Here is a 24674-nt window from a genome sequence, read left to right as displayed (position 1 = left end):
AAAATCTATGGTTTAGCAAAATGGTGAAGTGATTTCTAAGCACTTTAGAGTTTACAAATCATAGGACTAGATATGTTCAATTTTTTTTTTGTTGTTTATCCATGAAAACTAAAATGATTTTTTAAAGGAGGCTTCTCTCTCTCTCTTTCTTTCTTTCTTTCTTTCTTTCTTTCTTTCTTTCTTTCTTTCTTTCTTTCTTTCTTTCTTTCTTTCTTCTCCTCCTCCTCCTCCTCCTCCTCCTCCTCCTCCTCCTCCTTCCCCTCTCCTCTCCTTCTCCTTCTCCTTCTCTTTCTTTCTTACTTTCTTACTTTCTTTCTTTTTTGATATGGGAAAGATCAATGGAGTAGAAGAAGGAGATTGCAAAGGAAGGACGAGGGGTGGAAAAGGGGAGGAAATGTGGAATGAATTTAAGAAATTCACATTATGTTATATATAAATATACTTGGGGAATTCCATCTTTATGGAGACAGTACCAATCAAAAATAAATAAATAGCAAAAGAAAGATCAGTAAAGGAAGGTGAATAGGAGAATGGGGAGAGAAAGGGATTGAAATCAAATTCCATCCAGGTATAATTTTGTCAAAATGAACACAACTACTATGCATAACTATAATGTTAATTTTTTTTAAAAAAGGATCCTTTTTATAATGGGCATTTGAGTGTATGCAGAAGAAAAGATACTGTTAGAACTGAGTGGCCAAGTTGTCAAGTAACCTAGACCTGGGACAGATCCGACATAAGCATGTGGCTGTCCGCATGTTTGGAACTGAGTCAAATCTGGAGCTACCATTCAATTAGCCACCTGAATACTCCAACAAGAGTGACAGTCTGAACTGTATCCAGAGCTTTCTTGTTTCCCAGGGGATGTTTTGAGATTCAATACGTTTAGGGAAGTAGCGGTTAAGAAAATTGATTTTAACCTGGTGTGAAAAGTCATGTTCATTATTTCAAAGTCCCACTGAAATTCTTTGTACACCAGGAACACTACTGTGAAACTCCAGCTAAGCTGTTTTAAAGGGCTTCTGAGTTTTAAGCAGACGAGGTTTCAACAAAGAGCTTCACAGAACTCCCCTGAGGGGTCTGACATCTGGGGACAATGGTCCTTTCCCAGAGCTGCACAGTGACTCGGTGGAAAGTTCTTGACCCTTTTCCTCAGACTGAGCTGCCTTTTTAAAAAATTACGCCTGATAAGAATATGCCACTTTACTTCATAATGGGTTGCTCTGTCCTACAAGTTCTGGAATGTCTAAATCCTATCTTACTGGTGACCTCTTTCTTCGTTCCGTTTCCCTTTCTTTCACTTTTCCTTTAATTGTTTTTTATTCCACTTCACCGTTATCTTTTTGCTCTGTTTTTTCACAAGTTATCCTTGTGGAATTTTCCATTTCTGGGTAGGCTCAGGTCACTCTTTGTCTTTCTGAGAGGAAACCAGGGAAGCAGCTTCTCCCATCTGTATATTCCTCACATCTCTCGGCCACCCCAGGGATGCCTCTGGCATCTGACTGCGGCAGTGCTGGAGGGCTTCTTGGTGACGGAGGTGTGCAGGAGGAGTGGCTATGGCGTGGGTTCTTAATGGAGTGACTGTGTCCCCCAGAGGACATGGCGATGTTGGGAGATGTTCTGTTTGTCTTAGCTTCATTGGGGAAGCTACTGGCATTTAGTTGGTAGAGGTCAGGAGAGCTGTTAACCACCCTGAATGCACAAGACAACCCCCGCCCTGCAAGAACAAGCTGACCTTCAATATCAGTAGTGCCTTGCTGGTAATAATCATCATCATAGTAAAAATAGTGCCTGCTCTATAATGTTGAGGCTGTTGTCTGCAAGTGAAAACTGCCTTTATATACATCTAAGCATGTTTATTTGGAAATTCATTCATTCAGCTTCTTTTTGATGATTAGGTAAATGAAATGCTGAGATGGTCTGGAATGAGCCACCTGGAAGGTGGGAATGCCTGGATAAGCTGCCTGGAGAACTCAGATTCCAGCTTCTGTTTGTCACCCTGTCACTTGCCAGCCGTGTGGCCTTGGCTTAGTTGCTCTACCCCTCTCAGTTCCAGATTCTTCATCTAAAGAATAAGGCTTAGAGCATAGAATCTTTGAGGTTCTTTCAAGTTCCATGATAAAATTTGGTTAGTTTTTCTTGTCTTTTTAAAAAATGAAAATGAACATCAGAAACCTAAACAGAGATAGGGCCCAAATATTTTATTGAACTTTGGAGAGGTACCCTTGACCGCTCTTCTCTGTTGGAAAGGCTGTGTAACCAGACTTAAAAAAAACTGAAAGGAAGAAGAATAGACAGGCTTTGGTTTGCTTATTATTAATTGTGACATCACGGCTGCTCACCATGGGTATAAATAAAGAGCCGAGCTGAGGCACTGTCTTGTGCGTAAGGCAAGGAATGGCCAAGTGCCCGTCGTTTTCCTTTGCCGTGAATCTGTTCTCTTGTGATTTCAGGTGGGAAGCAGACAGCAGGCATCCAGTGAGATTCTAAGAAGTAAACATCCTGCTCTGGGGTGGTTGCCTTTGGTTTGCAGCCCTGGTAGAGGTGGAAGCAGGGACAAGGACTCACTGTTTGCTTTGACCATGAACAGAAAAATGCCCAAACATTGTTTGGTTTTTTTAGTTTTTGTGGTGAATCATATAGTGACCCTTCCATTTTATATAAACTTGCACGTTACCAGTCTTTCTTGTGTTTTTAAGTGTGGATCTAATCGATCCATCAAAGGACTAAAAAAAAAAAAACTTTAAAGAAGTAAAAAGTGTGGAGATACAGTTGAAGTGGTCGAGAAGAAAGATTGGTTTCTGGTGTCTTGGACCAAACTGACTGTGTTCCTCATGCAGAGCAAACTGTCAGGTTGGGCAGAGTTGACTCCAACATACAAGTGTTTGCGATTCCAGTCCTGAGTCTGCCCAGTTCAGGCTTTGTACAATACTGGGGGCTTCTAAAACAAGAATGTCTTCAATTGCAAAGAATGCAGCTTCCAAGGGTTCCAGATGTTGAACTCTTTGCCACCCAGTTACTTCTGTTGTTAGGGTGAGACTGAAGTATATAATAGGTTCTTCCATGTTTTCTCTAGTGCCCCTAAGCTGGCCACTATTCAGGAATCAGGAAATCCACTTCCTATGACAGAAGAAAATCTCTCTGCTCATGTCCCTTCCACCTGTGTGTCCTTTTCATCCTCCTGCTGACATTTGCATATGATAACAATAAAATAATATTTATTCTAAGAGGGGCTAGGGCTGGGGCTCAGTGGTAGAGTGCTTGTCTCGCATGTGTGAGGCCCTGGGTTCGATCCTCAGCACCATATAAATAAGATAAAGGTATTGTGTCCACCTACAACTGAAAAAAATTCTAAAAAAATTTATTCTAAGAATAATACAAATTGAATCAGATAGACAAAGGAAACTTTTTTTAGATCAAATTTATTAACAGTCATTGAATTCAGAAGTAAAGAGAATGAAAGAAGGAATAGTAACCACATGGGGCTTTTATATCATGACTCTTCATTCTCAGGAATGTATGAGATTAGCCAGAAGCGGTAGCGCTTGCATGAAATCCCAGTGGCTTGAGAGGCTGAGACAGGAGGATCACAAGTTCAAAGCCAGCCTCAGCAATGGTGAGGCGCTGAGCAACTCAGTGAGACCCTGTCTCTAAATAAAATACAAAATAGGGCTGGGGATGTTGCTCAGTGATTGAGTGCCCTGGGGTTCAAACCCCAGTAACAAAAGAAAAAAAAGAAAGAAAAAAAAAGAAATATAAGAGATTATAATAGGTGTGTACACATACACTCTCAAACACATAAAACTTTTATTTAAAGAAAGGTTTGGAACTCCTCAGGAAATGACGCTACACTTCTTCCCTTTAATGACTATTATAATGTTGAAATCGCTTCAGTTTCCTTTTCTTTAATTGAATCTCATCACTTCCCTTTTGGTATGCCAGGTTTTGTTTTCTCAGACTTTTCGCCATAGCAGTGCTTCATATTGTTGGAATTGTTTTTATTCCCATAACTTCACATGGTACAAATATCATTCTTTCAGTCTTTTCCCAGAAATTAAATAGTGACACCAGGTTTCAGTCACTGGTAAAGGACATGTAAATAGTAGTAATCCAAGACATTGGATACTCTTTAAAGAAAGGGAGATGAGTTAAAGAAGGTGGGCTGCTATTCTTAATGCCTGTAACTTGACAGTGGAAAGTGTTGAAAACTCTTCATGGAGAGTTAGCAATCAATATTCATTCCAGAAAATTCAAATACCCCAAGAAGGCCATTGAGACTAATTGGAGTTATTGTGACAAAAATGGGAAAAAGAAGCAGGGGCAAAAGAACAGATAAAAAATGAGATTTTAAACTCCAAATCTAAAAGAATTAATGTGTAAGGTGTTTTTTTTTTTGTTTTGGTTTGGTTTTTTTTTTTTTTTTTTTTTTTTTTTTTAAAGTAGAAGTAAATCCAAAGGAGAAATAGAGAAGTAATAGGCCATATAAAAGAGTCTGGCATTTTTTCCTAATAGAGCATTATAGTATGTACAGTAGTCGGGTTCATTTTGACAAAATCATACATGCATGGAATTTGATTCACTCCATGTCAGACCCTGTTTTCCCCTTTCCCTCCCCTCCAGCCTCCTCCTATTCTCCTTCCTTTACTGATCTTCCTTCCTTCCTTCATTTATTTATTTATTGTGCTGGGGATTGAACCCAGGGCTTTGTGTATGCAAAGAAAGCACTCTACCAACTGAACTATAGCCCCAGCCCTGTTTATTTATTTTTGATTAGTGCTTCCTACATATACATAAAGGTGGAATTTCTTGTGGTATATTTATATATGCATATAATGTGATTTTATTAAATTTATTCCTCATATTTTAAAAATTTCCTACAGGGCAAAGAAAATTAAAAACTAGTTTTGAAGTCATTAAAATTGTGCATTTAAGAGCTGTGGGTAGAAAGCTTCTAGGAAGAAATCGATGATCTGATAATTGAGGAAGAGTAAACATCAATAATCAATGGTTCTTAAAAAAAAAAAGAAAGAAAAATAAGTCACATGAGGGTTTTTCCTCCATATTAGAGGAGGGTATTCAGACATCATGACCAGGTCTGGCATGCCATTCACCTGCAGCCTTTAGACAATGAAAATGATATCACTGCCCCCTTGCTGCCCGATGCTGCAGTTTGTGGTGTGCCTGCCTACCCCATGTTCGATGCTCTGCTAGGCACTTTTGATTTCTTTTACCATCACAAATATGCGGAAATATTGCCCTCACTGTTGTGTGATTCCACTTAGATCAAGAAGCTCAGTAAGTGACTGGGTGGATTCAGGTCTAGCTCACTGCAGGACCTGGGCTTCCCACCCTGGTCTTTTGTTCTCAGATTTTTTATTTAAGAAAGAACATTGGGAATCCCTCACATTTTCCTACATCATGGTAATAAGGCCACAGAGGTACCGGGAGAATGGATTGTGGTATCACTGTTGTGACTGACATTTTAGATTGTTTAGTATTCTGAGATCTTTTAACTTAACGGTCTTTCCTTTAATCCAGGCTGTTGTGCCTGATTGGTGCTTTGGATTGGAATGAACACACGAGCAAGGTCCCCCACACAGCTGTTTTGAAATGTGGAAGTTAGACTTGTTTCCTGGGGAAGGAGATGAGTTGAAGGATGTGAGGAAAGAAGAAGGAAGACCAAATCAGTCAGGCCCATGCAGCTTCCTGTGCTCAGGGCCTTGTAGCATCTGATACTGCAGCGGAAACTCCATTCTGATGCTGAAAACCGTAGAAGGCCTTGGCAGTTTGTTTTTAATAGAGGCCTATTTATAATGTGAAAAATTCCTTGTCAGCCTGTGGGGAATTGGAGAATGAGTTACTGAGGACCCTAAAACATAATTTTGGTGTGTGACAGTGTTTTTTTTCCCCTAGTAATAGCTAGAAGTTATTGACTGCATATTAAGAATAATGCCTGTGATAAGTGCTGTATATACTTTTTAAATTCTCATAATGACCCTATTATTATTTCCATTTTACAGACGAGGAACTTGGGAGGTTAGGAACATGTTCAGGGTCATGCAGTGAATAAATGAAAGAGTTTAGGTTTAATCCAGTTCTTCACTTCTCTACCACGAGCCTCTACTTCTTCCCCTCTGATAAAAATGAAAATATTTCTCTTACGTACTTAGTTTGGGAATGAGAGACAGATGTGTAAGTAACCTTGACTTTGGGTAATTAGTTTCAGGCTCATCTCGTCTTACTGTTGGCCCTGTCCACCCACATTTACTCAGCATTTTTGTGCATCTAAGAATATTTTTCTCACTCCTCCTTGCTGTGGAGCTTTTTCTCTTCTTTACCTGTCCCAGGGCCACTGCCCTAACCTTACCTTTTAATGCTTATATCTGACTCTGGCTTTGTTTGCATTAATTGCCGGGTCCTATCTCCCTCTTTCACTTCCCCTCCCAGTATTCTAATCCCTCCTTACCACTAATGGAGAACCGTGACAATGGAAAGTGTAAGAGGGCATTGCAAGACGACCTTGATAAGTCCAGATAATGTTTCTATTCTTTCAAAAACAAAAAGCTTTGTATCATCTTTTGTCAGGAAAGCCATCTAGCTGGAGGTCTCAGAGCAGTGTCTACTGGCAACCTTCCCTGAAACAAAAACTGTTCTGTGACTAGGAGAACAAGTGGAGAGTCCAGCTGAGAGTCAGCGTCAAGGCTGAGTCAGCCTCCAGCCCTGGAGGGAAGTGCACTGGATCCCACCCTCAGCCTGGCAGAGGCCACAGCCACATGCTTGACAGGCACCCTCCACCCAGACCTGCATGAGGAGATGGCGTTTGGGAGAATGTCCTAGAGTAGAAAACCATTCTGCTGCTTTTCTAAAACGGTTACTCTTTTGCTGCTGGTGAAGTACAAGAAATTATTTTCTCAAATAGATTTTGGGGGAGGAAAAAGAGCTCCAAGTAAACAGAGTTCTTTTTTCATGGTTGTTCTATTGCTTCACTTGGAGATGATACTTTATGGGAGAGATGATTTTATACCTAAAAAAAAAAAAAGTCATTAAACATTTTACCAATTCTAGAGGGTTTTACCACCTGTGGAATTTTTGTGTGATTTAATACATTTGCCCCAAATCTCTGCATTTGTTAGAATCTGTGGTTTGAGCATAACCGTACTTCAGTGCTCACCCAGGCCTCTTACTCTGGTTTGCATGCCCACAGGGCCCCGAGGGCCTGGAAGTTTTATTCTGTCTCCCTATCCCTCTCAGCCAAGACGTCTAGCAGGTGTATGAAGGCTGATTTCTGGTTGGCTACAAATCTACAAGCATAATACACCTCACTGTGCTGCCTCTTTCCCCTCCCTGTTCTTCAGCTAAACGGGTCTTTAAAGCTCTGTGCTTTGGTCTCTCACCTCTGGACCTTTGCTTGTGTTGTTGTGGCCTCAGTCTTTGCCCCACTGACTCTTCCTTATCCTTAAGATCTCAACTTGAACATCATTTCCTCAGGAAGGTCCTCGCAGAAGCCTGGACTAAGTTGGCTCCCTCTGAAGCCATGGGATCCTGGACTCCCCTACTGTCACATAAATAATAAAGGGCAGCCAATAATTATTGGCCTCATCAGTGAATTAATTCTCCCCAGGAATCTGCTTCCTGGAAGGAAAAGCCTTAGAAGCCACATGAGTGAATTCCCCTACTGACGTCGGAGCCTGCCTTCCTTTCCCCACGGGACGTGGCAGCAGGTTGGAAAAGTTGCTGTGTTGCCAAGACTGCCTGAGGTGGGAAACGTCCTGGTGTCCCCTCGGCTGTCAGGTTTGGGCTGCTGCCCCTGGCCACCTTCCTCATGTGCTTAATCAGATTTACACCTCTTCTCAGGACTGAAGAGTTCGATGTAACCCACCAAAGATTACTCTGGAAAAGGAGGTCACATACGGACTTTTCTCCTTACTGAGTTTATGTCACAGTCTTCAGCTTTCCGTTTTCTGTCAGAAGTTACTTCTTAGTCTTCGCAAGTCATTCAGAAATCATCTCTTGAGCCTCCGTGCAGTGGAATACTGTTAATGTTACAATCTGATGTCTTTGAATTGATCTGTTCCAGAGAGCATCAGTTGGTGTGTGTGTTTGCACTCACGTGTGTATTTGTTCACATTAGTTACTTTCCTCCAGCGGGCTTGGAGCCACACATTTTGTGGCATAGTTTGCACTGTGTCATTCTTTCTGTGACAGGTGGCAAATGCTTTGAGTTGGTTCTCATGACTGTTGATTGATTTCACTGAGCCATTTACGCTTCCCAGTCCCTCCCTTCTGTGACTTTTGACAAGTAGTTGTAAGACTGTTAACAATCATGTCTGTCTCAGGTGTCTCAAAATGTCCTTCAGTGACAGTATGTCATTTGAAATCTCAACTGATCAGTGTCGGGTGGATGAAGGCAGGCATTTCCATGTCCTCTCCACATAGGAGTGGAGCTGACTGGCCCTCTGGAAGCCATAGTTCCCAGGAGGCCCTTCCTGGGAGGAGTCAGGCTTCCTTCTCCAGTCTCCTTTCTTGTGCTGCCCAGAGCCAGGTGACTTCTCTGGTCTGACAGTCACACCTGTCCTGAAGATTTGTGACTTCAACATTGTTCCACTCGGTTCTGGTCAGTGTGTGACTTGGCTGTTAGAAGTGGAGCCAGCAGGGTAACAGGTCCAGTAACTGTGTTTGACTGTGATGTTTTCCTTTTGGAATCTTAAAAGTTCACATTTGTATCCACTTCTTAGTCTATCAAGAACGGAAAGTTTCTTCCCAGGATTGGCAAACATAAAGCTACTGTGAGCTTTGGGCAGGGGTCCAGGCCTTTCCAGAAAGCCTCCCTCCCTGGCATGCTGATAAACACTGCTGGCTCAGAGGGCAGGGGCTGCCTCGAATTTTATTGTGCAGTTTGCGTCTTTCCCTTACTCTGCTTCTTCTTCCTCCTTCCGTTTATTCCTCTTTTGTGTGAAAATGCTCTTCTGGCAAACTCAGTGTCTGGTTTTGCAGTGAACTTTCAGAGTCTTTTAGGCTGAGCTGTGGGAAGGTCATTGCCACAAAGGGCAAAATGAGTAGATTCCCAGAGCTAGTTACAGATTGAGGAGGACAGAATGTGCACCTCAGGACAAGTGTGATCCAGACCAAGCCTCCTCTCAGTACTCCCTCAGGCCTCGGGGGCTGCTGCTCTCCATGGGCCCCATTGTGTGGAACCACTCACATTCGTACCCAGGGAGCAGTAAGGGCACATGTTTTATAACTGTAATCATGAGAAATTGGAAATTACTGAAATAATCTACCTATCAGTGGAAGAATACTTAAATTAGTTACGGAGCCTCCGTGCAGTGGAATACTGTGTAACCATAAAACATTAAACTCTATCTAGAGGTGGTGAATGGAGAGTTGGTCTACATGGTACTGTTCAGTGGACTTACAGATACATATTAATTACATGTATTTAAATATGTGTACATACAGAAAATTCTAGAAGGATATACTACAAACTTATGGGTCATGGGAATGGGATTGGAATGAAATGGGGAATAGATATTTTGCTTTTTTAGTTTATATACATTTGTAAGATTTATTATTTTTGCAATGAATAATGAATTTAGTAATTTTAAAATTAGCCAGTGTGACAGGTAAAGAGCCAATGATATATGAATATCATTGATCTTGCTATAATTTTGGCTTTCTGTATGGAAGTTCTTTTAAGTTGTGAAGTTCTGAGGGGTCACTGGGCTATCTGTCTCATTGTTAGACCAATGCCCCTTTTAACTTTTACATGTGGAGTGAATTACCACCTCTCCGAATCTGTTTCCATCAGTGTCATTGGAAGACACTGAAATAGTATGGGAGTAGTGGCAATTAGATCAATTCACCCTTTTTTTTTTTTGAGAAGCACAACAGCATTCTATAAGGATTGACTTGATATATTCAAATGTCAGGTTTCCCAGTGTTCTAGTCTGTCACTCCACCTACGAGCCCGTCAGAGTTCTGGGCTCACTGCTTATTAGATAGAAAGGAAAACTATTCCTTATAAAAAGGAAGTATGAGAATGGTGCTTTATCATTTTTTTCTTTAATTCATGATACTTGGTTTTTGTGAAGAAAGAAGAAATAATTAATACAATGTGAGGCCTTCAAAATATAAGTCCATTGATTTCATTTTACTCATATTTTCAATTAAACCTAGATCCCAGATTGCTTTCTTCCAGTTTCCTGGAAGAAAATAAAATTTTTGTTTATAATTTTATTTAATCTGGACTAATATTTAGACTGTTAGATTGATTCTGTACCGCGTTCATTTGATAGTTTTATGCCATCTGTTTTGGATGTAGATAATCTGATATCTTAATTCCAAATGCCTTAGAGTCCACATTAGTGAAACAGGGATGTACACAGTAGGGAAAACAGCACTTTAATTCTCTTCCTACTTGTACTTCAATTCAAAAATTTAAGTGTTCAGTGGTTTTAGTCCTATTTATGCTTTGATTCTAATCCAGTTCTCTAGTCTGAAATTGAGACATGAAAGTTGGATACACCTGTGAAAGCCCAGCCAGCCTGCAGTTTCACACACCTGTAATAATAACCTTCAATCAAGTCATAGTTTGTTAGTTAAATAAACAATTTGTTTGAAATTCAGTTTGATGATGATGATGATGATTTTAAAATTTGCTAAAAAAAATAATTTTGGCTGAAAAAGTTCTGTTAGGTCTTTGGCTAAGACCAAGTGTTGTATCTCTGTCAATTAAACATACACAGGTTAATTTATAGTCCCTGACATTTTCTCTAATCCTCACCAATGAATACTCCCTGGCTGTGGGTGGTGGTTGTTAGGCAGTGTCCATTCTTCTTTGTGGGACACCACACAGCAAATGCCTGAGTTTTTCTTTGAATATGAAGCATAGAAGAATGGCATGCAAAACATTTTATCTTTTTGAGGGGAGGGGCTGAGTTGCATCCTCAGCCCTTTTTATTTTTTATTTTTTGGTACAGGAGATTGAGCTCAGGGGTACTTAACCACTGAGACACATCCCCAGCCCTTTCTTTGTATTTTATTTAGAGACAGTATCTCACTGAGTTGCTTAGGGCCTTGCTAAGTTGCTGAAGTTGGCTTTGACCTTGTGATCCTCCTGCCTCAGCCTCCCAAGCTGCTGGGATTACTGGCCTGCACCACCACGCCCACCTCCTTTTTATTATTTTACTCTGAGAAAGGGTCTTGCTCAGGTGCCCAGGCTGCCTCAAACTTGTGATTCTCCTGCCCTAGTCTTGCAAGTAGCTGAGATTGTAGGTATGTGCCATTGCTCCTGGCTTCCATTTTATCCTTTTTATCATTCATCTGTCTCTTCCCTAGAGTGAGGGGCTTCCCCAGACCTAAAGACAGCACCCTGGGGTTATTAGCAAAATGTCTGTAAGAATCTGCACACACAGTGACCGTGATTCTTTGCACTCTGGAACCATGTCTTACCCTCAGTGGACCCTGCATATGACCCTTGCTCTGCCCTGAGAGGAAGTCACCTTCACAGTGGTTTTGCTTACCAAGGTTTTCTTCTTTATCTTCCAGAGATCTAACCTCTCCGCCTCACTATTCCTCCCACTTGAAACATCTCTCCTCTGTCATTTGAAGAATATGAGAATAATTTTATGAGGACATTTTTTATCTTTTCCAAGCCTAGACACTTCCTTTCATCAGGATTTCTGATCTGGTGGTAGTGAGTTATCTCCTAAAATATTAGTATAGTATATTTTGTGGTCTTTGATTTGAGCAAGTCCAGAACTAGAAACTATATAATGCCATTGTGTGCAGATTGCTTTGAAGTTGCCCTCAGAACTCACTAAATCTGCATGTCCTTTTCTGCCCTGGATGGGTTTTCCCAAAATTTAGGTTTCTTTTTCTTTTTCTTTTTTTTTTTTTTTTTTAACCTTTTTGGTCTCCCCTCCTCCTCTCCTTCAGCCACTACTTAAAATAATAAAGAATAGTTAACTTGTTTTCAAATGCTTCAAGTTCACTGATGTTTTTGGAACTTGTGGGCTAGTTACCTGTTGACCACCAGCCCAAGTTTCCCTGGGGCACACCAGGAATAGGAATGATGTCCAGGGCTTGCTTAGAGCCCCTACAGGCAAGTGGGTAAGTGATTCTCCATTTCTCTTTCTCAGTGCAATCGCTTCCATCCTGAGGGCCTGGCTTGACCAATGTGCTGAAGATTTCCGAGAGCCCCCCCTCTTCCCTTGCTTAAAGAAACTGCTGGATTATCTCAAACGGATGATGCCAGGCTCTGACCCGGAGAGAAGAGCACAAAATCTTCTTGAGCAGTTTCAGAAGCAAGATGTGGAAACTGACAGTGAGTACATGCTGACAGGCCGAGTGGAAAGCCCTGTGACCCTGAAGGCCAAACTGCTGGGAAGTTGGTGGGGGACATCAAATTATGGAAGAGCTCTTACAGAGTCCTTAAGGTCTAGAGCCAAAAGAAAGGGGGATTCTCAATACCACCAAGTCTGACTCCATATTTCATAGATGAAACTGGCTCAGAGAAATTTATTTCCTAGGGTTTTTCCATGACCAAGAAGAGAGTTTCCTTGAAGACACTTTGTCTTCCCTTGCCAGTGTGTGCCATGCTGAAATAGAATATACTTTTTGTTATCTGCCTGCTGGATCCTTCTATGTAAACTGATCACAAATAACTACTATCCAGCAGGCAAGGGATTAAATCCAGTACCCTCCTGCCCCCACAAAAGCTAGAGAAGGTGTTTCTCCTTCTATTTAAAAAGTGTGTTATCCTATTGTGTCCCCTGATGTGCAGATGACTGTCGCTTAACATCTCTAATGGCTTAATCAGTAGAAGTTTCTGAGGGTGTTTATTCCTATTTGAGGAATTAACCTCCAATTTTCAAGGACAAGGAAGGGCCACTTCTGCAGGTTATGGGGTACTTAGAACTATAAGGCTTTGAAGAAATTAAGCAAGAGGTTGGAACAGGCTTCAAGGTGATGTTTTATCCCTCCCTCTGGGTGCTGGGTAACGGTTGCTATGGTGGCTGACCCATGTGGAGCTTCTGTCAGGCAAATCCCTAAAGCGGAGCCCAATTTCTTCAGTGAGGGAAAGGAAGTGGGTCCTCATCACAGGTGAGGGAAGCAGCTTCAGCTCCAGGGAAAACACAGTAACCTTAAATTCCACACGGAACCTGATGAAGTTTTTATGTCCCAGGACCAGCAAGGGGGAATGCAATTGCATCATTAGAAGCCAGCTGCCAAAGGCTTTCTATCTCCGATGACTTCATCTGCCGGGAATGCCTGAATACCAGGGGCTCCTCCAGCTGCAACCTAGCTCCCTTCAGGGCCTCCACACCCGGCTTTGTGCTGAGTGGAAAATGCTGTGTTGGAGCCCAGCCCCTCATCGGGGCTGCCCCTGGCTCCACGCCTAATTGGGGAACCAGTGGGACCAGTCGTTCCTTGTCTCCAGCCCAGGGACTGGAAGACAGAGCTCATTTGGCAGGCCGAGGCAGGGGAGAGGGAGACTGCTTGACTTCACAAAAGCTTTCAGGCAATCCCCCAAAATGAATCTTTTTCTAAGTTTGGGAAATTTTAATCAAGAAGGCTCTGAACTCTTTTTATTAAGTAGAGGAGTCATTACCGAAAAGCCGTTTTAGGAGCGTGGCTCCCATATGCTTGATTTATCCACTGTCATGCTGGCAAAAGCTACAAGCTTTCCTATGTTTTTCAAAAGTAATATTATGTGTTAGTTTTTACACACCTCTGGAAGAGAGAGGGAAGCTGCAACAGTGTAGGATGAACTAGGCCCAGAGAGAAGGAACCATAGAATGGTATGTATGAGGACATTCTAGATGCACCAGATTGTGGCCAGTGTTTGTTGAATGAATGATGAGAAGAAGGTCCAGCCTCAGCACATAGACTTCTTAGCTAATGTGGGCCAGCCTCTGCATTGCTTTACATATATTTGGATAAATTTATATAGTAGTTGTCAAGAGGAATGAGATACCTTGTTGAACCTTTGGTTGAGATTCCAAATTTCTTATTTCTCCACTTAATGAGAGAGTATTAGAGTTGTAGGCAGGAAAAGTGATATATCGAGGTATCTTAGCTCCTCTAGCTTGTACCTTGTTTGTGTCCCAGACTCCAGGGGTAGATAGTGATTCCTGCAACTTTTTCTAGTTATATTTCAACACCATTTCTATCAGGACCTTCAACTCTAGAGTCTGAGACCAATTCTTAAGTCACATCTCTGCCATTAGAGTGGGCAGGTACCGTGTGGTACCCTGACAAGGAAAGGGCGTAGGATCTACTCTCAGCACCCCTTTTCTCCTAGAAAACTTAGAAAAAGCCATACCAGCTTGATCCAAGATTTCTAAAATAGCATTCATTGTATAAAAAAAGAGAAATGGCTTAAAACATATAATCTGGAAAGGTAGCAGAATACAACAGTCATTAATATGGTATTATGTAAAAATGTGGATGTGTAACCGATGTGATTCTGCAACTTGTATTTGGGGTAAAAATGGGAGCTGATAACCCACTTGAATCAAATGTATGGAAGATGATATGCCATGAGCTTTGTAATGCTTTGAACAACCAATAAAAAAAATATTTAATAAAAAAAAAAAGATAAAACCAAATGCAACTAGAAGCAACTAGATTTTCTCCACTCCCCACCCCCAAAACAAAACAAAACAAAACAAAAGCAGGTTTAACAGAAAGGAGAGTGAAGAGTGTTAAGGGGAATGAGGCTGGGAAACAATCCAGGGACTAGAGAAAGGTCCCAGGGAAGGGAGGCTGGGGTGCAAGTCAAACTTCATCTGGTTCCCATCTTTCCGAGGGAGACTGACGTCCTATTTCAGGTCCTAAGCTCTTCAGTTTATTTGGAGCCTTGGGTAGTGATTTTCTGTCTCTTCTTCAGGCTGTGCCCAATGTAATTTGCTAACTGATGGCCTTATCTATAATAAGGCTCAGGGGAATTTAGGGTGAGTCTGTTGTGTTTCATGTACACTTAGCTTTGGGTGGAAGCTGATAGCAGCTGCAAACATTTTGAGAATACTGAATTCCTCAGGCTTCATGAGCATTTCTGACACCCAACTGGGCCATCCTACTCCCAAAGCCTGGTCTTCCTTCTTGTCCCAGTCCTAAAGGGATCTGCTTCTAAGTGTCCTAAGAACCAAGATTTGCATAACTGGTGAAGGAACTTGCTGGATCAGTGCTGGAGTTGATCAAGAAGTTTGTGGAGCCTGAGATGAAGTTTCCCTCTGAATACGGGCCCAGCTTTGCTTCTCCAGATTCTATGTATCCTGGCCTAGGAATGATTTGTTATAGTGACACCATGAGGCCTCTGAACTTGATAAAGAATCAGAGAACAAGCAGAGTTTGTTCCATTTTGCTCAGATTTTTTTGTGCTAAATCTCCTCTCCCTATGGATTTTCAGAACAGACTTACCCTAAATTTTTTGAAGGCCTAACCCTCTTTTTCCTAAATGAAAGAAGTCCAGTTTGACTCTATAAGCAAAGTCATATCCAGTGGCACCCATTACTGATTTTCCCCCCATATGTGAACAGATGGGCTTCCCAACATCATCTCCTTCAGCTTGGAAGAGGAAGAGGAACTGGAGGGAGGAGGGTCAGCAGAATTCACGAGCTTCTCAGAAGATCTCGTGGCGGAGCAGCTGACCTACATGGATGCAGTACGTCCTCTCTGTTTGTCTCAGATGTGCTTTCACTTAAAACATGGGACAGGGACAGTACTGGTAGCCTGGACAGTCCTTAAGGATAAAGCAGTTGAAGACTTTGAATCCTTGAGAGGCTGTGCCTGTATATGCAGAGTTAAAATGTGACTTGAATCAATCATTTGAATAATTCAGACCTGGGCTCTTCTTGCAATCCTGTTTGAGGGTGCATTTTACTTGGAGGTCAAGTCACAGAGGGAAATAAGAATTCTAATCCTAATGAAACATAATCTACCCAATCCATGGGTATTTCTCTCCCTTTAGACTCATAAATATTTCAAGAGCTGAACTGTTTATTTGGAGGATTGTAAAGGGGTCAAAGTACAAGTTAGGATAAAATAAATTCATTGAATCCACATGTGACCATATCTAGCAGTTCATTTCCACGTGTGCTTCCTGTACTTTTGAAGCTTGAATATTTCTGCTACACGTTTGCTTACGTCAGTTACATTTCAGAGCTCAGTATTAGCTGGTAAATACCAGTTAAAGAAAAGGGGACTATTAGGAATTATCACAATGGTTTTAGCTCTTCTGCACTTACTTCTGAGAAGATAATATATAAATTGGCAAAAGTTTCCATTTAATGAACATGCAAATAAGGTATCAGAGGTAAATCAGATAGTCTATAATAAGTAAATTCTGGTGTTCTCTCTCTCATGCAAACTTCTAAACATTTTATATTGAATTGTTGCACAAATAAGAATCTGATTTGTTCAACAAAAATTTTTTTTTGTTTGCACAACTGATAGCAGGAAAAAATGGAAAACTTCATCATCTTGGTTATTACTTTCAGGAAAAGGCCTGAAAACTAGGCTTTCCATTTCTCTTTCTTCCTTTCACTGTGTGGTGTTAAATAGTTTTCCATGTTAAAATAGGGAAAATTCTTAGTTTCTTTATTTTAAAGAATTTGAAATGGTGACATTGACAGATGTGGCACATGCTGTACTTCTGTGGATCACTTTTCAGGTTCAGGTGTTCAGTGAGCATTGTAGACAGTTCATGATCAGAGTGCCCAGAATACACCATGGTTAGGATTTTGAGGTTAAAATAACCTGAACCACTTTTTTTTTCTTTTTTCTTTTTTTTTGATCAGTAGCATAGATCTTACTTGACTTTCCTTATAAGACAGATAAGTCAAAATGTTTTTGGTGTTTTAAATTATCTTTTGGTCATTTTAATTATCTTTTGGTCATTGTGTTCTATTTGCTCACTTGAGCAGATTTAAAAAGATCATGTAGACTTTTCTGACTCATTACATATATTAATTATTTACTTTTGTCTATTGAAATGGACACCATGAGGCAATTCAAGTAAAAATATTTTATTTTATTTGTCCACCCAGGAATACCAATTTACAGATGACTCAGGTGATGTGCTTTGCTGTATGAAATGCCTCTGCTGTCCTTAATGTCAATCCCTCTTTTTTTCCAGCAACTATTCAAGAGAGTAGTGCCTCACCACTGCCTGGGCTGCATTTGGTCTCGAAGGGATAAGAAGGAAAATAAACATTTGGCTCCTACGATCCGTGCTACCATCTCTCAGTTTAATACCCTCACCAAATGTGTTGTCAGCACCATCCTTGGGGGCAAAGAACTCAAAACCCAGCAGAGAGCCAAAATCATCGAGAAGTGGATTAACATTGCTCATGTAATTATTAAAAATATTAAAAATATTCATTGTGTGGTAGACACTGGACACTCTTCCATGGCTCTGTCCAGATGGTTTAGCCATGTCACTGCCTGTACGTTTCAGTTCATTGGGTTTCCATTGTTACTGTTGCTATTCCAAAGTAAGAAAATGTTTCTTCTTACCTTGGGGGCTGATCTTATTTTCCCTCTTGAAATAATCAGTTGGTCTCCTACTTTCTTGTTTCTGCACCTGACCCCACAGTGCTGCTTCTCTGGGGCAAGACATTCTGTCTGCTTCTTCCTTTCTATGCACCACAGTCTGAGTATCTCTGGATCTCTGCACTGTGTTTGGTTGATATAACCCCTAGTTTCTGTTAAACAGATCAGTCTTCATCCCAGTACCTGAAAGTGTTGCCTGTTCTGTAGATTTGAAGAGCTGTTGCCTCCTCACAATCCTGAATCTCTTTCCTGAAGGACTGAGACCTTTATACACAACTCACAGTCTGGGGCCTACCTGAGGCCCTTACAACTTCAACCTCAAGTTGGAAGGGAGCAGAACATTCCTAGGCCTGAACTGCATCCTGCTGAGTGTCAGAGTCCAAGCTCTTGGGTCAACTGCTTACGTGCTACGTGACCTTCACTTATCAGCCTCTTGTGTTATGACTGAGAAAACGACTGTATTTAGTTGCCCATATACTTTGTGAGCTCTTAGTATGCATATGCTACAATATTATGTACTTTAGGGACACAGCAGGATAGAATATAAGTGATTTAGTGCTATGGGGGCGAGGGCTTACTGGAATTAACCTCAGCCTGGGCAGCAGAGGATTCAGCCATCTAAGAGCTGTTAACGTGGAGGAGGAGAAATCCCTCCAGATTAGGGTGTTGGAGGAGGGCTTCATGGATGCGGTGTGATGTTTGAATTTAGCTTTGAATAAAAGGATTTTTGGTATTTAAAGATTTTTAATTTTTTTTCTAGACTGAAGAAATCACATAAGCAAAAAAATGATTTTGAAAAATTAATTTTTATGTAGATACCTTAAAGTTTGTATTCTGGACTCTATGGATCAACCCTCAACCAAAACACATTTTGTTTATATCTCATTGGATATATTTTTCATTAAGCCCCTGTCTGTGGGACATAAAGCCTAAGTCTTTAACATTCTTTTTTGTTGTTCTTGATTAAAAAGCAAGGACATAATTGTGCCAGAGACTTTGCCTTGTTTTGAGTCTTTAGGTGGTTTACTATTACAGACTTTTTAGCATATGAAAAAAGTGAATAAAAAACAATATAAGTTGCAACTTAAATTTCTCGTATTCAAAATTGAGCTTTTTTCTCAGCAGACAACTACAAAAGATGTTGTTCTGATGGAATATGATATTAGCATGCAATTTCTCTTTCTTCAAATGATAAGGAATTTTTTTTTTGCCATAAATGCCACAGCATTTATAGTGCTCTACATGTCTCAAAAGCCAATGGACAACTGGGTGGGGTAGCATATGCCTGTAATATCCCAGCAGCTCGGGAGGCTGAGGCATGAAGATCCCAAGTTCAAAGTCAGCCTTAGCAATGGCAAAGTGCTAAGCAACTCAGGGGACCCTGTCTCTAAATAAAATACAAAATAGGGCTGGGGAAGTAGCTCAGTGATTGAGTGCCCCTGGGTTTAATCCCCGGTACAAAAAAAAAAAAAAAAAAAGCCAATGGCATATTTACCCACAATCTTCAACCAATTAGAAAGTCTAGAGCAAAAATGTAGCTTCTATGTGCATATACTACAAACAATGCCTTTTGGTCTAAGTTAAATGTAAGTTATGCATTTGTATGATAATAAGAAATGCAGTTTGAAAATTTGAATTATATCCCAGGTCTCATAGCATATGAAAAAGAGTCAAGATTCCTTCCTTACCTTTGATGATACAGTTTTCTAGCATTGAGTATGTTGTACCTTGAAATTGTGTAGCTTAACTTAATGAAATAATGAAACTCACAGGCAGTTTCCTGCCAAGATTTATTTTACTTTTCCTGCATTTGTCACAGTTGATTTCTACTGAAAAGATGTTTGAGAAAATGATAATAATTTTACATGCAGAAAATATTTCTGACCTAATCTGAGTATTGGCGTGGACTGGTCTTTAATGCTGCAGTTTTACTTCCATGTCTTGACTTCTGAAAATGCCTCCTTTTCTAGAAATGGGACCAGATGCCTTTTGTACTACTTTAAACCCTTCATTTTAACCTCTTTGGAAATAATATGTTCCATATGCTTATTACAATTTGCATGATGTATCTGTGCCTGCATTCCTTTATTTATTGCCAGTTTCCTGATTTTTAGAATGTAACTTTTGGGTTCTGAACCTTTGTTGAACTGTGCTCTCACTGGATTGGTTTCCATACTGCAATTTAGAGCTAGCTAGCTTGTTTGCTTGCTTGCTTGCTGTCTCTCTTTTTCTCTCTTTCTTTCTGTAAGGTGGGAGATATTGAGGCATTTAAAATAGGTGGGCATGACTTTTATAAGACACATTAACATTTACTCTAAAGAAAATGTTTGAGGGCTGTTTGGCATGATTTCTAGGAGCCAGGTTTTGGCATGATAAATTAGAGAATGCTGTTTATCCTTCATAGTCAGGATGCACAGTCTTTTATGAATTGATCCTTGAAGAGATTTGCATTGTGCCCCCAACCACTCTGGGACCTCTTGTCCTATATGTTCTGCACAAAGCTAAACGCACACAACGTGCTCCATAGAAAATGGCAGGGGTCTTGCACTCCCATGTGCCTGTATCTAAAGCATCTCCTTTGACATAGGTGTGGCCCATTCCCCATGTCACCAGCTTCCCCATGGCAACCAACAAGGGGACCCTGACCCAGGCTGTTTTTCTGTCCTTGCTGTTCATTCAGCAGGCTTGACTCCAAGTTCACCGGCTGCTGATGTTATCTGCTTGGTCCTCATGGCTGCTTAAACAGACAGCCCTTCTCCTTACCCAGAAAATGACATCTACAATGTTCCCTGTTCTTTTGCTGTTTTGTTTTAAAACACTGCCAAAACGAATCTCATTTTAAAAGACCAAGTTATTTTGGAAGCACTGAAGTACCAAGGTGTTTCTGAATGTTTGTGACTGTGGGACAAGCCAATTTGAAACCAAATGAATGTGTATAAAAATATTCCCCCTTGGCTAAGAGCATAAAAGCCAAAGTTCAACTCATGGTGAATTTTTATTGCCAAGTTATATACACCTCTCAGGACAAGGGTTGCTCATGAGACGTTTGATACCATCTGAACTCCGAATGGTTGCTGCCAGTTCACTCTATGGGTCCAAAGGCTACAGTGGTGTTTCATATGTGTTTTCAGGGGATGTGTGTGCTTTCAGCTGAAGAAAAAGTTGCTTTCTCTAGCACAGTTCTGTAGGCCCACCACCATTTGTGTTTTTACTGGGAAAGCTGGAAGCTATAAAATTGTAACAACAACGCAAAAATATATTAAAGGGAGAAAAACAAGCATACGGTGCCAAAATCTATAAAGTGTTTCGGTGACTGGGGTGGGAGGAAGGAGCCACTTTTTGATGTTCAGTATTTATACAGCTGCCTGTTTAGTGGTAAGAATTCATAGCAGCTGTGATACCTCTAAAACAGGAAACCACCAACTCACTGGAATATTGATATTTAAATGCCTTTATGTCTCCATCACTCCCCATACAGGAATGTAGAATCCTGAAGAATTTTTCCTCCTTGAGGGCCATCGTTTCAGCATTGCAGTCTAATTCCATCTATCGGTTGAAGAAGACTTGGGCTGCTGTCCCAAAGTAAGTCCCCAAGGCTCTGCTCTTCTTTTCTTTGGCGTGATTAGTTGCTGCAGGAGTGCCACGGGCCTTCACCTTCCAAGCTCATATTATATGAGGAGAGGTTCATATTTGAACTCCTCCGTGTGTTCCAGGCAGCGTGCATTTTACTCATAATTATTAGTGAGTTTTGAGGCAGGGCTGCTGCAGGAATCAAACTCATTCTCAAAGTGTGCCAAAGCCAAGATTCTTGGCTGTGGGGCTGATTTGAAGGATGTGCTTATTATCTGCATTTTTAGGAATCAGGTTGTAGAGTAATGAAGTTACAGCAATTTGCCATGACTTCTGGTTATTTTTTAGCCTCTTTCTAAAGCCCTGAGCTATTCCAGGATGTGAGGGATAGCATGTGCAGTTAGGGCATTCATTCTTGATGTTCAGTAGGAAACTATTTAGTCCATTTCTGCCTCAGCATATTAAAAACTATCTTAGCAATGTTAAAAAGAACTCTCTTAAGTGTTCCTTCCTGGGTTCCTAATGGAAGTTATTAACTGGCCATGTTCTTTGTTGTTTTTCTTTCACATTTCTTTGTGCAGCCTTTGAAACAATTGACAGCGTAATTCCTTTATTATTTTACTCTTACCATCTTCTATTTCCAGAACTTTGCTGGAAGACCAGAGGACTTTATGTGAAGGTGGGGTGGTGGGCTGTTCTGGTCTCAGACTTAGAGCCCGGGGGTTCTGTCTTGGGTACCAGCCAGGTCAGCTACACTCAAGTCTTCCCAAGTTTAAACTAATCGGCCTGTCACACTATATCAGAGAAGAATGAGTAAATGCTTTATAGTCTAGCCGGATAGTCAGTGTTGGTCAGGAGGGGCAGCCCCGGCTCGGGAGCCATCTGCCCTGGGAGTGTAGTAGATTTGTTTCAGAGTGGATGGCCCAGGTCAGTTTCATCAGTTCAGTCAGAGCTGATTAAGCCCTTGGGGACTGACACCGTTCAAACTTGCAAGAGATCCCCATGGGCAAGACAGAATTTTATAAATTTATGCTGGAAAATAGTACCAGGGTACTCACGCTTACTGATAAGCTCATGTTTTCATTCAGGGGATAGTCTACTTGGGAGAAGCTGGCATTGTTTATAGTTGATAAAAGGAGAAAAATAAAATGGATGATCTTAATGCTTCACCCTACAGAGCTGTGGAAGCTATTGCAACTTGGACTCCAAAGCTAGAGTGTTGTTTATAACACCATCATCAGGAGACAAATGGGCAGACAGGCAAGCATTTCAAAGTCCAGTGGAGAGTTCTTGATTACCACTCTTTTCTTGGTTTCTTTCTCTTCTTCATTATTTAATGAAGATGACTCTGTGTGAAAGATTAGTTGATTGATTTTCCTCTGCACATGTATCTCAGGAAAGGTATGGGTTGTGTGGAATCACTAGCTGGAAGTACCTGGTGAAATAGGATCAGAATCTGCAGCTTACAATGTTTTCATCCTTACACCCGCTGTAATCACTGCCTCCCACCCACCTGTGGCATCAAAAACAAAGGGGTGCTTGGGTGTTAACACTCAGCCTTCTCTAATTGCAGTGATAGGTAACCCTGTGCGTTTTTGGGGGTTGACTAATAGGACACTATGGAAAGTCACCTAGTCAGCCTAAGATTCATTCTACAGAAAATTTGAGGTTAATAAACAAAATAAACAAGTAAAAACAATAGTGGGCTTGCATCTTAGTCTCCGTGGTAGCCAGATGGGAAGGCCCATTCTTCCAGCTGGCTTTTTAAACTACTCTTCAAAAACAAACAATGAAAAATCTTCAAAGCTGAATTCTGTTCTACATGTCTGGTTTGTTTCCTGTTGGATGGTTGTTGGATGTGGTAGCAGGAATGCTGAAGTGTCAGGCTTCCTTAGAGAAGACCCTTCCACATCAGCTTTGCATGCTGTCCCTTGCTGAATTCATGGGACAGGGTCAAGATTTCTTACTTGGTTGTAACTTTGCCTCTAGACCTTCATATTTCTAGCCTTCCATAGACAGAGGATATTTATCTCTCTTTATTTAGGGCCACATGTAATTAAGTTCTTAACTATTTTCTCCAAAATATATATACCTTTTAATAGTTTCCACTATTATAAGACTAATATTATACTTCTTGTAATAAAAAAATGAGTTCTTAATAATGGCCTTTTCATGATAATGAAAATGTTGCAGGTATAAAATATTTTATACCTGCCTTCAGCCCCTGCCTTCAGAATTATCCACTCAGACCCCCTGGAGGGGTATGGGGAGATGAGCAGGAGGCCTGTGGAGGTGCATGTACAGGGCAGGAGGCAAGGGCAGCCAGGTGCTTTGCTTGTGTTGCCCACTTACCTTCACAGCTGCCTATAATGGGTGGGAGTATTTCCATTGTACCGATAAGAAAACTGGAGCTCAGCAACCTGTCCAAGATCACTCAGGAAGTAACACCAGAGTTGAGATTTTAATCTGTACCCCCTCCCTACCTGCAGAGCCCATCATGACCCCCAACCCGATTCTATTCTTACTATGAGTAAGAACACTGGCCTGTGATTCTGAACATTCAGATTGTGTCCATTTAACTTCCATGTGACTAGTGGAAACTTGGGCAAACCTTTGGCCATGACATCTTCCTATTTAAAATAAGGGGGTTGGCCAAGATTGTGCCTCAGGTCCCTGTGGACTTACTGAAGTGAATGTGTCTCAGTTGAATAACTTGATGCCCTAGTCAAACAATCTTTTTTTTATAATTCTAACCTTATGGTTAGAAAATATCCCTCACTTCACACAGGTAGCCATATTCATCTTATAATATAAAAGCCACCTTGCATGAAAAAGTTATTGGCTTCATTTGTGTTCACATTACTCACTGATACTGAGATCAAAACAGTCTTCTATAGCTGTAGGTGCTGAGGACAGTTAGGCCAAAGGTGCTGGGTTTTTAACTCTTTTTTTATTGTTAATATTTTGGGTTTTTAACTCTTTTTTTCATTGTTAATATTTTCTTAATCTCTCTTCATAGGGACCGAATGCTGATGTTTGAAGAACTTTCAGATATCTTCTCAGACCATAATAACCATTTGACCAGCCGGGAACTACTGATGAAGGTGAGACTTGTGGTGAGGGCTGGGTAGCACTATTGGAAGTTCTGAATCTCTCCAAGGGAAGAGGAGTTTGGGGCACCTTGAGTTCTTTCAGTACAATAAGAAAGTAGAATTTTTGTGTTCTATGCGTAATCTAGGCAACTTGTGGCTGAGAAAATTCAAAGCCCAGTTGAGCTCTCTCCTTGTACCTCCTCAGTGTCCTTGTTCTAAACTAGATTGTGAAACTCGAGTTCATATATGTGCCTCTTTATATATGTGTGGCTGCTCTGCAGCTATCAAATGCTGATGATCAGGTGGGTAAGAAGCCCTGGACTATTTCTTCTCAGTAAAATATCTCCTAAAATGACAGAGGCCAAGCCTGCAATTCTACATCCTTATTTGGACCAAAGTGCATAGTCTCTCATCAGCAATATTTATTGAACACTAGTGAGTGGTGGCTTCTAAACA

The 24674-nt window shown here is 40.9% G+C and overlaps 1 protein-coding gene across 1 annotated transcript in view; it reads left to right on the top strand.

The window, feature by feature from the left end:
• The window catches only part of Rgl1 (ral guanine nucleotide dissociation stimulator like 1), a 111919-nt gene that overhangs the window by 56611 nt on the left and 30634 nt on the right, over positions 1-24674 (top strand). Inside the window, exons 5-9 of the mRNA XM_076873043.2 lie at positions 12141-12325; positions 15543-15667; positions 17141-17356; positions 21035-21138; positions 24146-24230. Coding sequence (XP_076729158.2) covers positions 12141-12325; positions 15543-15667; positions 17141-17356; positions 21035-21138; positions 24146-24230 — 715 coding nt within the window. The remainder of the gene's footprint in view (positions 1-12140; positions 12326-15542; positions 15668-17140; positions 17357-21034; positions 21139-24145; positions 24231-24674) is intronic.

This window comes from Callospermophilus lateralis, chromosome 13 (assembly GCF_048772815.1).
Source record: "Callospermophilus lateralis isolate mCalLat2 chromosome 13, mCalLat2.hap1, whole genome shotgun sequence".
NCBI classification, from domain to species: Eukaryota; Metazoa; Chordata; class Mammalia; order Rodentia; family Sciuridae; genus Callospermophilus; species Callospermophilus lateralis.
This window is presented reverse-complemented; position numbering and strand designations above follow the sequence as displayed.